The sequence below is a fragment of the Eucyclogobius newberryi genome, unplaced genomic scaffold (genome assembly GCF_026437365.1).
Source record: "Eucyclogobius newberryi isolate DKJ021-1_F unplaced genomic scaffold, fEucNew1.0.hap1 SCAF_16, whole genome shotgun sequence".
Classification (NCBI taxonomy): Eukaryota; Metazoa; Chordata; class Actinopteri; order Gobiiformes; family Gobiidae; genus Eucyclogobius; species Eucyclogobius newberryi.
Genome location: NW_027315790.1, coordinates 10095864 through 10110194, shown reverse-complemented (window position 1 = coordinate 10110194; position 14331 = coordinate 10095864). Strand labels below are relative to the sequence as shown.

General features: G+C 44.3%; 1 protein-coding gene across 2 annotated transcripts in view; it reads right to left on the bottom strand.

The window, feature by feature from the left end:
• Window positions 1-14331, bottom strand: part of znf704 (zinc finger protein 704) — a 120698-nt gene that overhangs the window by 3855 nt on the left and 102512 nt on the right. For both annotated transcript variants that reach the window (XM_072447409.1, XM_072447408.1), the window contains exons 4-6: window positions 5668-5942; window positions 1433-1533; window positions 101-389 (exon numbers count right to left, since the gene is read on the bottom strand). In XM_072447409.1, coding sequence (XP_072303510.1) covers window positions 101-389; window positions 1433-1533; window positions 5668-5942 — 665 coding nt within the window. The remainder of the gene's footprint in view (window positions 1-100; window positions 390-1432; window positions 1534-5667; window positions 5943-14331) is intronic.

Sequence of the window (14331 nt, the reverse complement as noted above, 5' to 3'; positions counted from 1 at the left end):
AGCTGAGTGTACCATGTGTGTCCTGATGGGAGTATCGCACTGTGACCAGGAGCGTGTATTAATGGGTTCTAGCATTGATCTCATCTGTGTGAGCTCAGACCTGGTAGGCGTGGTCCGTGTGGATGAGGTAGAGAGCGCTGGGGGCAGAGCGGCTCAGGGGGGTAGTGCCTCCCACGTGGGGCTCCTTGGTGTCGAACTGCTGAGGCCTGTGAGGGTCTGCGTTCCCTGCGCTGGGCAGAGGGGAGGGGGGAGGGGCAGAAGGGGGCTGGACCGAGGGCGAGACGGGGGACAGGCTGCTCAGACCATCCGCCACCGAGTCTGTGTTGAGTTTGATCTCCGTGTAGTAGAAGTCCTCCTCACCGTCGCTGCAGTCCGAGTCACAGTTTCGCCTGGAGACAAGGACACATTAGGATTTACTCACTTTATTTCACCTCAAATTGTTTCCTTTCTACAGAAACCATAATGATTCTTGTACTGGTGCTAGAACTAGAAGGGTGCCAAGTTGTACATTTACCTTTAAGTGTTGCTACTGTATTTGTTATTCTACAGACAATGGGCTTCCTTTGTTGTTGTTGTTTTGTTTTTTATTCCATTATTTTTTGACATGTTGATTTAATAATGCCACTGTCTTTGTTATAACACGTCTTTTGGTATGTTTTTCATATATATATAACGATTACGATTATCAAAATACAACAACGGTTACTTTCTATAGTGGACTCATGATAAGTCGCTGCAGCCTTAGTTTTAGTGCAAACCTACATACTCTGAAAACACAAAAAGGGTTTAACTGCTCTGCTAGATCAAGTGTAAAAGATTACTTTTCTACACTGAAGTCAGTGCCCCAACCCCCTTTACCATTAATGACCAAGCCAACAACAACACAATCTGCAGTTAATCAGTGTGCACAAGAGCCCTGCTTTAATTGAATGTCAGTAGAAATGTGTGATCCAGCCGCTATCGTTGTCCTCAGCGCCTGGCTTATTTCCCTTCAACCTGTCTAAGCCTTTGCTCGCGTCACAGAGAAACTACGTTACCGTGGCGATAATCCATCAACCATTAATCTGCGTCCCACATAAGAGCGTAACGACGGTGGCAGGGGGAAACGACGGTGGCAGGGGGAGAGTGACAGTGATGTGGGCGCCTGGTGGGACGTTGCCAGGTGGAGGGCTTTGTGGGTTTGTTACATGCTGTAAATTCTTAAAGATTCCTTTATCTTTCCCTCTTCTTCTTTTTTAGCTGATTCCATCCCTCATTCTTATCTTTTCCATCACCATCTCAGCAGGTAAACCAATAGACTCACCTCTATATCCATTTTAGCACTTGAAAGGTTCTCTTCCCCGTCAGGACTTCAGCAGAAGATCCATTGTGGACTCTCCCTGACTAGTAATGATGGTCTGAAGAGATAGAGCGGCGTCTGGTTGGGACTTACCCCAGGTGGACGGTGCGGATGTGCCTCTGGATGCCTGCGGATGTGCTCAGGACCTTCCCACAATTCTTCCACAAACACTTGAACATCACTTTCATGGAGTTCTGCAATAGATATGGTGCTCAATGTAATGATGGGAGCACAGACATCTACACAAAGAGCCACATCAGCACATAATGCACAAAGAAATATTAGTTGAAAATATAGTTGAAAGTAAAATGGCTACTTTCCTTGTATTGACTGAATTCCTTTTTTTAAATTAACATTTTATCCATGGTTTATATGTTTGTCAATCAACATACACAAGACTGAGAGAGAACCAAAATAGCTACATTTATTCCTCCAATATCTAACTTTGGCTCCAAATCGCATGTTTTAATGAAAGAATATTGTCTATAGACAATAGTCTGTAGACTTCGTAAAGAACATAAAACTAAACAAAAACAAAACACAAGCATTTAATTGACTATTTGAGATGATTGGATTTGAATTAATTTCAATTTGATTTTAGTTAACCCCAGAAGAGCTGATAATATATAGGAAATGGTATATGGTTAGCTGATATGGCTTGTGAGATAAGCACTAATGTTATTTCTTATGTTGGTCTATTCAAAAACAGAATTGTGCCACAAGGAAAGATTATACACATTTATGTCAGAGGAACAAAGCACTTCTCTTAGCCGTCGATCCCACTCTGTAAAGACTGTGCACTTCCACTAAATGTTTTTTGTTTCTCTGTGACAGCATATAATTGATTGCATGTGTTTTTCTATATAGGCTTCATTCTGCTACACAAGGCCATAATAGTGAGATCTTAAGATGTGGTTATGTTACAGGCAGCTTGCATGACCTATGGGCTGCTCACTTTGGTGGTTTTGAAGTGAATGTCAAGACACCCATCCATTATAACTGGCTATGGCTGACCTACCGCGATAAGGGGCTGAAAATATTCTCTTAAACTGATATTGATTTATTAAGTGGGTATTTTTGTTGTCTAAGATGCCATTTGATTCCACTGTCCGCAGTATTACTTTGCCCAGCCCGGCAAAGAACGCATTGTCTTTGCTTTGTTTTACCTTATACAACCCTGCGTCATAGGGACTGACTTTTCAAGGGAGATTTTTGCATTGTGTGTCAACTACGTCAGCGGGTTTAGCTGAAAAAGTGAAGACTATTATTACAGGCTGAAAAATGGCATTGAATTTTCTCAATGCACTTTTATTGTGGAAGACATAATTCGCTTTCTAAGAAGTGAACCAGGCTGGCAGTACATTTTTCACTGGCCATCATATCCTCCCTCCACAGTAATTACAGCGCTGCCCCCTACGGACACCACACATTGTTTTATGGAGAGAAATGCCCAGTGATCCTCCCCATCTCCCCCCAAGCTCTTTATAAACAGCCCTGTCCATCAAACTATTGTATTGTTGGGGGTTTGGTTAATTTTGACAAGATGTTTTTCCTCACATTTTAAACACACGTGCCTATTCACCAGTCATAAGGGGACCCTCCATGCACTGTTTAGTCTTTGGTAACAAAAGCTGATGTAGTGAGGCTCTAACCGGCTATATGATTCCCCTTAAAGAATCATTTCACAGTTAATTAAATGGGGAGCTCTGAACGACATTGTCTCGCAGCAGAGGAGAAGCCGGCTCCATAAGAGTCATTTCCTGTGAAGCCATCACTGTTGCACACACTATATTTACAGCACAGCATCATGCTTGTGTTTATGCCTCGTTGTTTTTGGCTCATTGGCTTCTTTGTCTTGGTCTTTGCTGCCACATAATGGCTTTTGAAGCTTATACTGAACCTACGTGTCAGAAAGGTTTTGTACTTTCCATTTCTCCATCGTGTTTCCTTACACTAGGTAACCTTTTTCTGCGGGAGGGTCTGCCACTTGATTGCTTCTATGGATCTGTTATTGCTTTGACTGTAACGTACCACGCTATGGCATTAAACTTAACTATTTCTATGTAGGCAAACATGTGATGCAACCCAACCACCAGAAAAGTTACAATGTGCAACATTAAATGCAAAATATCATAAATCAGAACAGCATTATTGTCATTGTCTGTGACCAAAAAGTAAGTTACTGCAAATCAATACAAAACAGACATGGTGCCATCTATGATGCTAATATGCTAATATGTTTCTCTATCCTTGCTTATTTTCCTCTAGCTTGTCTCTAACCAATGCATCTCTCCAATATTTCATCCAACCAAAACATCCTTCTGACTCTTTAGCTTAAAAGTGCATGAATTCATGTTTCTCTGGCCTGTTTAAAATTGGGAAAGCACTTTCTTGTATCATCCTTATATCCTTCATGGCTCTAGATCCATTTTACTATCGATCCTCCTGACTATGTCCTAAACATCCTGCTAATCCATTTTATCCTTCTTTCTGTGGAATCCACCTTCTTTAATTCTACTTTTTCTACCTTTTCATAAAATCTTCAATAATTTCTAGCTTAATTGCTCTGTTTCAGATTTTACAGTCAATAAATCTAATATTCATTTCATCCTTGTCTTGTTCAACAGACAACTTAGTTCTTTTTAAGTAAAAACATAAATTCTTTGCATCATTCAATACCTCAATCTTCCGCTCCGTCCTTCTTTCCCTCTTTTATCGCTGCCTCATTCCTTCCCCGAAGTCTCCAGTGAATACAGTATATGTGGCGCTCATTATTGATTCGGTGGAAGCGACATGAAGCCAGATCTTTATGTTTGCTGAGCTGGGAATTAAACTCATTAGGGCTTTTTCTGGTGAGCGTCGGCTTGTTCCAGAGCTGCGGTCATTATGAGGGGCACATGTCCGGGAGACCCTAGGAAAGAAGGGCCGAGGGGCCAACTGGAAATGCCTTTGTAAGTGAGGAAATGATACGAAGTAGAGCTTTTCAGTCATGGGGGGAAAATCACAAGTATTTGGACCGTAATTGAAATATAATACTTTTTGTAAGGTAAACCTGTGGAGAAAGTATAGAAAGTATAGACCTTTCTTCTTAGTAACGTTTTGTGATTCATGTTCTAATCCACAGCACATCAGACTTTGCTTAGGGTTTTGAAAGGCACAGATTTTACTTACTGCACATGTTTTAATTGATTGGAGCATTAATTGCATTTAGAATTACAACCAATTAATTGCACAGCTTTATTATGTAGCCAAGACGGTTTTGTGTTGGTGAAATAACTTCATTTGTTTTGTTTTATGAAAATTATGAAGCTAACCAAGCAACCCATTAACGGCATGAGTAATGTCAGAACCTGTTATATGATAAAGAGCAATCTTTATCAATTTCTTTTACACATTAATGAGCTTATTTCAATTTTGAAATTGCTACATATTAGATATTCATGTTAACAATGAATTGTGACATAAGTATAACCACGATGATAAAGCCTCAATTTTGTTAATTGAATAACTAAAAGAAAAAAGTGTATGTTCAACTGATCTGAATACATAATGTGTGGGGAATTATAATGGGATTAAAAAATTAAAAGAGATGGAAAGAGTTGAGGGCCCAGAGGACAAAGGACATAGGAATGAGTAGTGGGACAGCAAGAGGAAGGAGGGACGCAATATACATGTGAAAAAAGAATGAGTGACAGTGCGCTGAGTGTGATGAGCTGTCAGCGTGTGCTCGGATGGGACAGGAGATGATAAGAGCTGCTGGTGTGTGCGGCCAACATCTGGAGATCACCAGATTGTTGTGTGTGTGATGTGGCCCATTTTCCTGCTGCCATCCGTCTCCAGCGCTATAACCTCTGATGGAGACGCCACACGTTGGTGGAGCAAATCAAGTAGCATGCGTGACAGCATCTCATAGACAGAACTTTAGAGTCTGTCCTTATAGAGAGATCTACCCATTACCATAGTGCTGCTGCCGCCCTCCTCTGCACCGCTTTACTGTGACAGTTTCACAGCGCTATAAAAGTCAATGTGTGAAGCTGAAAGTGCCTCTGAACCTATAGAGTTTATAAGATCATGACAGTGACATGTGGAGTTGAGATGTTAAACGAGTGGACTACTCTGAGCCAACAGCTAAATCTGAATTTAATATACAATAAAGATACAGTACATTAAAACTATATAAAACTAGGCCTGTGAAGTTTTTTTCAGTTTCATCATAAAGTGTATTGTGTTTGTGTAGCGGTGGCTATTAATCATGATCACTAAGAAGCAAAGCATATTGTTGACCCTCACTGTAAATGATCTTTGTAATAATAATTCTAATGACTGACCTTGCGTTTACGTGGGATGGGCTCATCAAACAAGAGGCTGCTGCCGTCCTGTTCGTCCAAGCTGGGGTCCTCAGGCCCATTGGGGCCCTGGCCTGGCCCCAGGCTGGGCACTCTGAAAGGCTTGAAATTGTCGGCGGACAGAGGAGGGGAAGGGGTGGAGGGGTTGGACTGGTCACTAGGGGCAGACCAGCTCCAGTAGCCCCCAGATGAGCTGTTACTGGAGGGAGTGAAGGGTCCTGCTGAACCATTGTCCTTCCACGAACCACACAGTCCCTCTGAGGAGCAAAGACAAAAGCAGCAGAGAATAAATACAGCATTTCCTGGTGTATTGATAAATACAGTGTGCTACATAAGCTGCTGGGTGTTCCAGTGTTAGTGATGGAGGATCAAGTAATTCAATTATGTTCAGACACCTTCATTTGCACTTCAGACAGAGGCTCCCAGCAGCGCTGTTAGACTGTGACACGCAAAAAGAAAGGTTTTGTTATTCACTAGAGACACTCAAGGTCTAGTATTTTATTTTCAACATCAAAGACATCTTTCTTTCTCAATATGAACTACTACCAGCATCTCTCAGTGTAAACTGTAGACAGAGGCTGAGCAAAACTTGTTAAATCTAGTTTGGGTCTACAAGTAGTTAGTATAATAAACAGTCATTTGTCATAAAAGTGTATGTGCTCGTTTAGCCTTTGTTCTTCCGCCATCTAGTGGTGAAATTTAATGCGGAACCATATAAAGTAAAATTAAGTTTCTACCCGGAAGGAGAGGAAGATGAAGAGTCAGCCCTGGAATAAGATACAATAAGCGTTAGAAGGTGTACTTTTACGGACTACGACAGAGTCTGAGGACTACTTTCTGCCACAACTCGGGTATTTTTGACTCCCTGGGCCTCTGCCAATAACAACATCGCTGACGGTGGATTATTGACCGTTGTTTGGATATTACGGCAACATAGAGGAACGCCTCGGTCCGTATGACGGGGAAGAGGAAGAGGAAGCGTGACCTGGTCGGTGACGATATGAACAGCGGGGAGGACTCCCCTGGAGCCACTGATCCTGTGCAGCGTAGGGCGTCTTCTTGCTCGTCTATGGAGGGCTCTTTCAGTGAGGAGCAGGGCGGGGGGGTTGCAGATATCGGGGATGTGAGTTCAGAGTGTAAGGTGTTCATAAAGCTCGCGCAGGATAATGCGTCCTTTAAGGGGTGGGATCCGATGGCGTTGACAAGGAGCCTGACTGTAGCTGTGGGAGTGGTCAAGCATGCGAGTGTCCTTAGGGATGGCTCGCTGCTGGTCGTGTGCAAGGACGTGGCTCAGCAAAGGAAGGCGATTGAAGCTAAGTGTCTGGGGGGGAAGGACATTCTTGTGTCTGATGCTGTAAGAGGCACGGTCAGGGGAGTTATCGTAGGCGTCCCTACGACGACATCTGTGGATGACATAAAGGAGAATTTGACTGGAGCTAAGGTGGTGGATGCTAGGCGGTTGAAGATGACCCGGGATGGGGTAAGGTGTGACAGCCTGTCGATAATGATTAGATTTGAAGGTGGGATCCTGCCTCGTGTGGTGTGCGTTGGGTACATGCGCTATGGCGTACGCCCATATGTTCTGCCGCCCCTGCGTTGCTTCAAGTGCCAGCTCAAAACTCAAGTGCTGTAACTGTGGGGGAGAGCATAGCTCTGCCTACGGGGGATGCGTGTTCAGCAAGAGGGCTGCTGAGGTGCAAAAAGTTAGAGCCTCTCAAGGCATATCCTACGCGGATGCGGTCAAGAAGGTGTCTGGTAGTCAGGTGAAGGTGGATGCAGTGGGGGCTGCCAGTGCTGCTGGTGTCCTAGGCGACAGGGGAGGGGGCAGCGTTGCCCGCGGCCAGGGGGAGGTCCCCACTGGGATGCCTGTGCGTGTGGCTTCCACGGGCAGAGGCCCTGTGGGTGCGGAGGATGTACTGGTTGTGAAGAGGAAAGATTTCTTCCTCTTTATGGTGGAAGTGATTAACTGTACTGGTCAAACCAAGAAGAGATCCGAAAAGACTAAGATCATCGCTAAGGCTGCAGGGAAGTACTTTGGAGCTGGGGGTCCCGAGTGGACGGAGATAGAGGATGCGCTGCAGGAAGGCACCCTGCCCCATTCTGGCAGTGGGAGTGGGGGGGCTCCTGATGCGCCGTCAGGTTTCGGGGGCTCATAATGGCGGTGGTTGTCTTGCAATGGAATGCGCGTAGTCTTCGTGCTAATGGCCGGGAATTTAAGCATTTTGTCTCTACCTTGTTGAACAAGCCTCACGTTATGTGCGTGCAGGAGACTTGGTTACGACCTAGGTGGGGTTTTGGGATACAAGGGTATGTGTGTGTTAGGAATGATAGGGAGCAGGGTAGAGGCGGAGGTGTGGCTGTGTTTGTCCGAGATGACCTAAATTACGTTGTTGTCAGTGTGAGTAAAGCGCCGGAGGCTCTGGCGGTGAGGGTCTGGCTGGGTGGTGAAGCTGTTACTGTGGTTAACCTTTATAATCCGTGTGGTGAGTTAACGTTAGAGTCCTTACATAGTGTCGGTAAGGATGTTCGGGGAAAGGCCGTGTGGTGTGGGGATTTTAATGCGCATAGCGCTTTGTGGGGCGGTAGTGATACCGATAGGTATGGGCAGGTGGTAGAGGGTTTTATCAATCAAAGGGAGTTGGTTTGTCTGAATGATGGGAGTGGGACCCGCTATGATATGGGGACCGGTACGGAAAGTGCAATAGATCTTACGCTTGTGTCCAAGGAGTTAGCTGGTGTTTGTAGTTGGGAGGTTCTTGGTAATCTTTCTTTTGGTAGCGATCACTATCTAGTCCGCACCGAGATTGGCTTTGGGAGCTGTGTGGTCAGGGGGACGAGGATCCAGAGGTGGCAGTTGGCAAGGGCGAACTGGGGGGCTTTCCTGAGGAAAGCTGATGATGGTTCTAGGGTTCTGCAGGAAGGAGGATTGACTCAGGTGGATGATCTCAATAGTGCAATTGTCTCGCTCATCACGCAGTCAGCGGTAGGCACGATTCCTAAGAGTGGTGGTAGTGGACATAGGAAGCGGGTGCCGTGGTGGAATGAAGCATGTGGTCATGCTGTTAGGGCGAGAAATGCGGCGTTTCGCCGGCTAAGGGTTACCCACACTGAGGGTGCCCTCATTGACTACAAGAGGGCCCGCGCTGTTGTGCGGAAAACTGTAAGAACGGCCAAGAGTGCCTATTGGAGGCGGTATTGTTGCAAAATTGGGAGAGAAACGCGTCTCGGGGATGTTTGGGGGATGATTAAGCGGATGCATGGGGTTGAGCGCCGTCATGGGACCCCGGTCCTAATACTGAATGGTGTTGAAGCAGTCAGCGACGTTGACAAAGCTGAACTGTTGGCCAGCACCTTTGTGTCGGTGCACAGCTCTGACAATCTCTCACCTGCGGAAAGGCACTACAGGGAGAGTACTCTGGCCCAGAATTCTGAGCTGATTGGGCACCAGCCTTCGACTCAAGATGACCTTGACCTTCCGTTTAGTTTGTTTGAGCTAAGGAGAGCACTTTCTAAGGCGAAACAGACAGCCCCGGGTAAAGATGAGGTGTGCTATGACATGCTCTCTCATTTGACTGATGACACGCTTGGGCTAGTCCTGGGTCTTTTCAACCGTGTTTGGGATTCAGGTTGTGTTCCATCTGCGTGGAAACAGTCTACGGTGGTGCCGGTTCTGAAGCCGGGTAGGCCAGCGTCTGACCCTTCAAGTTATAGGCCGATTGCCTTGACGTCGCAGCTCGGGAAAACGATGGAGCGCATGGTTACTGAGCGGTTGGATTACTTCTTGGAGAGTCAGGGTTTGCTTCCCGCGCACCAGAGTGGTTTCCGTAGGGGCAGGAACACCATGGATTCCGTGTTGTGTTTGGAATCTGATATCCAGCTGGCCAGGGCTCAGAAAGAAAAGGTTATTGCGGTGCTCTTCGATGTGGAGAAGGCGTACGATATGGTTTGGAAGGATGGGCTCCTCATTAAGCTGCGGAAGTGTGGTGTGAAGGGTAAACTGTTTAACTGGGTCTGCTTTGGAAGTTCTACTTGAACAAGAAAATCATATGAAGGAAATTGAAAAACAAGCTGCAGAAATTGCACAAAAACGAAGAGAGCTGGAAGCCAAGCACAGAGAAGTAGAGCGGCTGGAGACAGTTAAAAAATTAAAAGCTGCAAAGGCACGACAACAAGTATATGTGAAAAGTGAATGTTCAGATGAAGACATATATGATCTGCTTCATCAACGTCCCCGTGACAAAGAGTATGAAGTCAAGTCTGAAATCAATGGCTCACCCCTCAGACTGCCATTTGCACCTAAAAATGTGGCATCTACACCAGAAGCAAACACAACAGAGCTGATAAAGGCATTTGCAGAGTCTCTCGGTGCAAGTCGCCTCCCTGTCCCAGAGCCTACAATTTTCAATGGTGACCCACTCAGATACAGTGATTGGAAGATTTCCTTTCAGACTCTCATTGACAGGAAAGGCATACCAGCTGAAGAGAAGACGTATTACTTGAGAAAGTATGTGAGTGGACCAGCAAGAAAAGCTATAGAAAGCTACTTTCTGCTTGGCACTGAGTCAGCCTACAATGCAGCATGGATAGTCCTTGAAGAAAGATATGGGAATCCTTTTCTCATCGCTAAAGCCTTCAGAGACAAACTCGATGCATGGCCGAAGATAAATTCCAAAGGAAGTGTAGAACTACAAGAGTTCGCAGACTTCCTTCGCAGTTGTAAAGCAGCCATGTCACAGATTAAAGGTCTCGAAGTACTCAATGAGAACCAGAAAATGCTTGCTAAACTTCTTGACTGGTTCACATCAAGGTGGAACATAAAAGCAACAGAAGTACTTGAACAGACCAACGCATTCCCAAGTTTCAGCCATTTTGTAGAATTCATCTCACGTGAAGCCAAAATCGCATGTAACCCCATAACATCACTCTATGCTCTGAAACCAAGTGAAGGTGAAAAGACAAAGGTGTTGAGGAACAGGAGTTATGGAGCAAAAGTAATGGCGATCAATTCCAATGAAAGGTCTGTCATTTCAAGTTGTGGGTACTGTGAGCGAGCAGGCCACAGTCTATTAAAATGTTGGAAGTTCATGGATCAGGATATAGTAGAAAGACTCAAGTTTGTGCAAGAGAAGAAGTTATGCTTTGGCTGCCTAAAATCTGGCCATCGCTCCAAAGATTGTGAAAGCAGAGAAATCTGTGACACGTGTAAGTCATGGATACTCGCACATCCTCAATCATTCCAGTGTGGGTTTCAGCTGAAAGTGTGCCAGAGCGTGAAATTCTAGTATATGCTCTCCTTGATACACAGAGTGACACTACCTTCATCTTAGAAGAAACGGCAAGAGCTCTGCATACTACAAGTGAACCAGTTCAGCTAAAGCTTACCACAATGTCTTCAAAGGGCAAGGTTGTGTCCTGCCACAAGCTCTCCGGTTTACAAGTAAGAGGATTTTACTCTAACCAGATCATTCCCTTACCAGTGACATATGCAAGAGACTTTATTCCAGCAAATCGAGATCACATTCCAACACCAAATACAGCTAAGGCATGGCCACACCTTGAATACATCACAAATGAAATTGCTCCACTCCAAAGTTGTGACGTTGGCCTTTTGATTGGGTACAACTGTCCTCAAGCCCTTGTTCCCCGTCAAGTGGTGTCCGGAAAAGAAAATCAGCCATACGCACAAAGAACTGATCTGGGCTGGAGCATCGTGGGCTTTGGCAATCCATGTCTTGATTATGGAGATGCCTTTGGAGTGAGTCATCAAGTCATCGTGAAGCAAGTGGTAGTATTCAGTTGACATCAAACCTGACCAGTGAAGTGCACTACGTGTACAGAACTCAAATAAAAAAAATTATCTCGCCTGCCAACGTGATAAAAATTTTGGAGTCTGACTTTGTGGAAAAGGTCTCAGAAGATGTCAAGATCTCGCAAGAAGATCTCAGGTTCCTAACAAAGATGAAAGAAGGCATTAGGCTCAAAGAGGATGGACATTTTGAGATGCCTCTTCCGTTCAAGTGTGAAAGGCCCAACCTGCCTGATAACAAAGCCTGTGCCATTCATCGACTCAAATGTTTGGAGAAAAAGCTGAGAAGAAACAAGCAATACTACATGGACTACAAGAAGTTCATGGAGGAAATTATAGCACATGGTGACATGCTGAAAAAGGAACTGGAAATTGAATACTCACAAGAAACCTACTGGACGGACTCAAAGGTTGTCCTCGGATACATTGGAAATTAAGCCAGAAGATTCCATGTGTTTGTCGCAAACAGAGTTGAACGTATCAAACAAAGCACACAGTCCACACAATGGAGGTATGTGGCATCCGAAGAGAACCCAGCAGACCACGCCTCTAGAGGTCTTACAGCTGAACAACTTGTAGCCTCAAACTGGTTTAAAGGCCCAGACCTTCTCTGGCAGAAAGTCGTGTCCAGTGGTGAAGTCAAGGTGTGAGAGTTATCAAGCACTGACCCAGAAGTCAAGAAAGTACTCAAGACACAAGTTAAAGAACAAAGATCACTTCTGGATCACTTGCACAAGTTTTCGGACTGGTCACGAATGGTCAGGGCCATTGCCAGACTCAAGCGACTTACAAAAGAAGTGAAAGAGCGCAAAGCAAAATCAAATCCTGTGAAGTTAGTAGCTTAGAAGAAAGAAGGGAAGCAGAGTGGACGGTTCTCAAAATGGTTCAAAACTCTGCCTTCTCAAAGGAAATAAAATCCCTTCAGCACAACATAATCCAGACTAAAGACAAAGTCAACAAGCTACATAAATTATGCCCATTCCTGGATGACCAAAGTATACTTCGAGTTGGAGGACGCCTCACGCATGCTGCCTTGCACTCGAATGCCAAGCACCCAGCGATCCTGCCAAGAGACAGTCATGTATCAACCTTACTTGTCAAGCATCATCATGAGCATACCATCAAGGACGAGGGATTACCATGAATGCACTTCGAGCGAATGGATATTGGATCCTCGGATGCAGCAAGGTTGTGTAATCTCACATCTACAGATGTTTAAAATGCAGAAAGTTCAGAAGGTTCCCTGAGAAGCGAAAGTGGCAGACCTTCCGGAAGATCGTATGGGGTATGGAAACCACCCCGCCATTCACTTATTCCGGGATGGACTGTTTTGACCCCTTTTATGTCAAGGAAGGCAGAAAGGAGTTAAAGCGCTATGGATTGTTGATAACCTGCATGTGCTCCAGAGGAGTACACATTGAAATGCTCGATGATTTAACCACTGACGCCTTTATCAACGCACTGCGCGCATTCATTGCCATAAGAGGTTCAGTTCGCCAGATGTGATGCGATCAAGGCACGAACTTTATCGGCGCCAAAAATGAGTTCGTTGAAGCACTCAAAGAAATGGATCAAGCCAAACTGGAAAAACTGGAATGCGAGTTTCTTATGAACACCCCAGCTTCAAGTCATATGGGTGGCGTCTGGGAAAGACAAATACGCACCATAAGAAGTGTCCTGACATCAATACTGGAAACATCAGCCAAACAACTCGACAGTTCATCTCTAAGGACATTTCTGTATGAAGTCATGGCAGTGGTTAACAGTAGACCACTGACTACAGATCAACTATGTGACCCATCAAGCCCAGAACCTTTAACACCGAACCACATCCTTACCATGAAGTCCATGGTCATTTCTCCACCTCCAGGCAAGTTTGTTAAGGAAGATCTTTATCTCCGGAAAAGGTGGCGTCGTGTTCAACTCCTTGCCAACACTTTTTGGACAAGATGGAAAAAGGAGTACTTGCTTAATCTTAAAAGCAGACAAAAATGGACAAAAGTACAGAGAAATGCCAAACTGGATGATATTGTCCTTCTACAAGATTAAATATCAATTTCAAGGTGTAACAGTCCTTCCTATTTGTTATAAAAGTGTTTGTGCTCGTTTAGCCTTTGTTCTTCCGCCATCTAGTGCTGAAATTTAATGCAGACCCATATAACGTAAAATTAAGTTTCCACCCGGACCTAATTTAGAGACTCACTTAGACTGCTGCGCGATGCTGCCACGCTACACTGATTTTGAGCGTGAGTAAATCAAATTACCAAAGAAATAGCTGAAAAACAATCAAAGGACAACTAAGAATATAAAAGAAGTCAAATCAAGGCCCAAACCAAGTAATTAGCCCCTCGTGGATGTCAGCTCATGAGGTTTGTGTAACTTTATTGTGCAATTTGATGAATGTATGTAAAGTGTAAATGTGTTTAAATGTATTTATTGTATTTTTCTTTTATGCCCAGTTCTCACGGGTTGTCAAGAGTTGTCGAACTTCTCAAGCCAAGAATAAACCCTGTTTTCTATACCTCGTTCCCATGCCAATTCCTTGAGGGTGCTACAACAAACATCTTTTTTTTATCTTTAAAAGTTCTATGCTTAAGTAATTTAATAAATCTAATACTTTAAAATAAAATAAGTATGTAAAGTAAATGTTATGCTATATCTAAATGTCAAAATAGGGCTATGGGAAATGTAAATTAATTAAAATGCCTCTCTCTTTGCTTGTTTAACAGTGTGACATAAATTAAGATAAATTGATAAAATCCCGTCTATGAAATTGGTGAGAAAGAATAGGCCATTAATTGCATTAATTTACTTTCATTACTATTAATCTTAATCAAGGT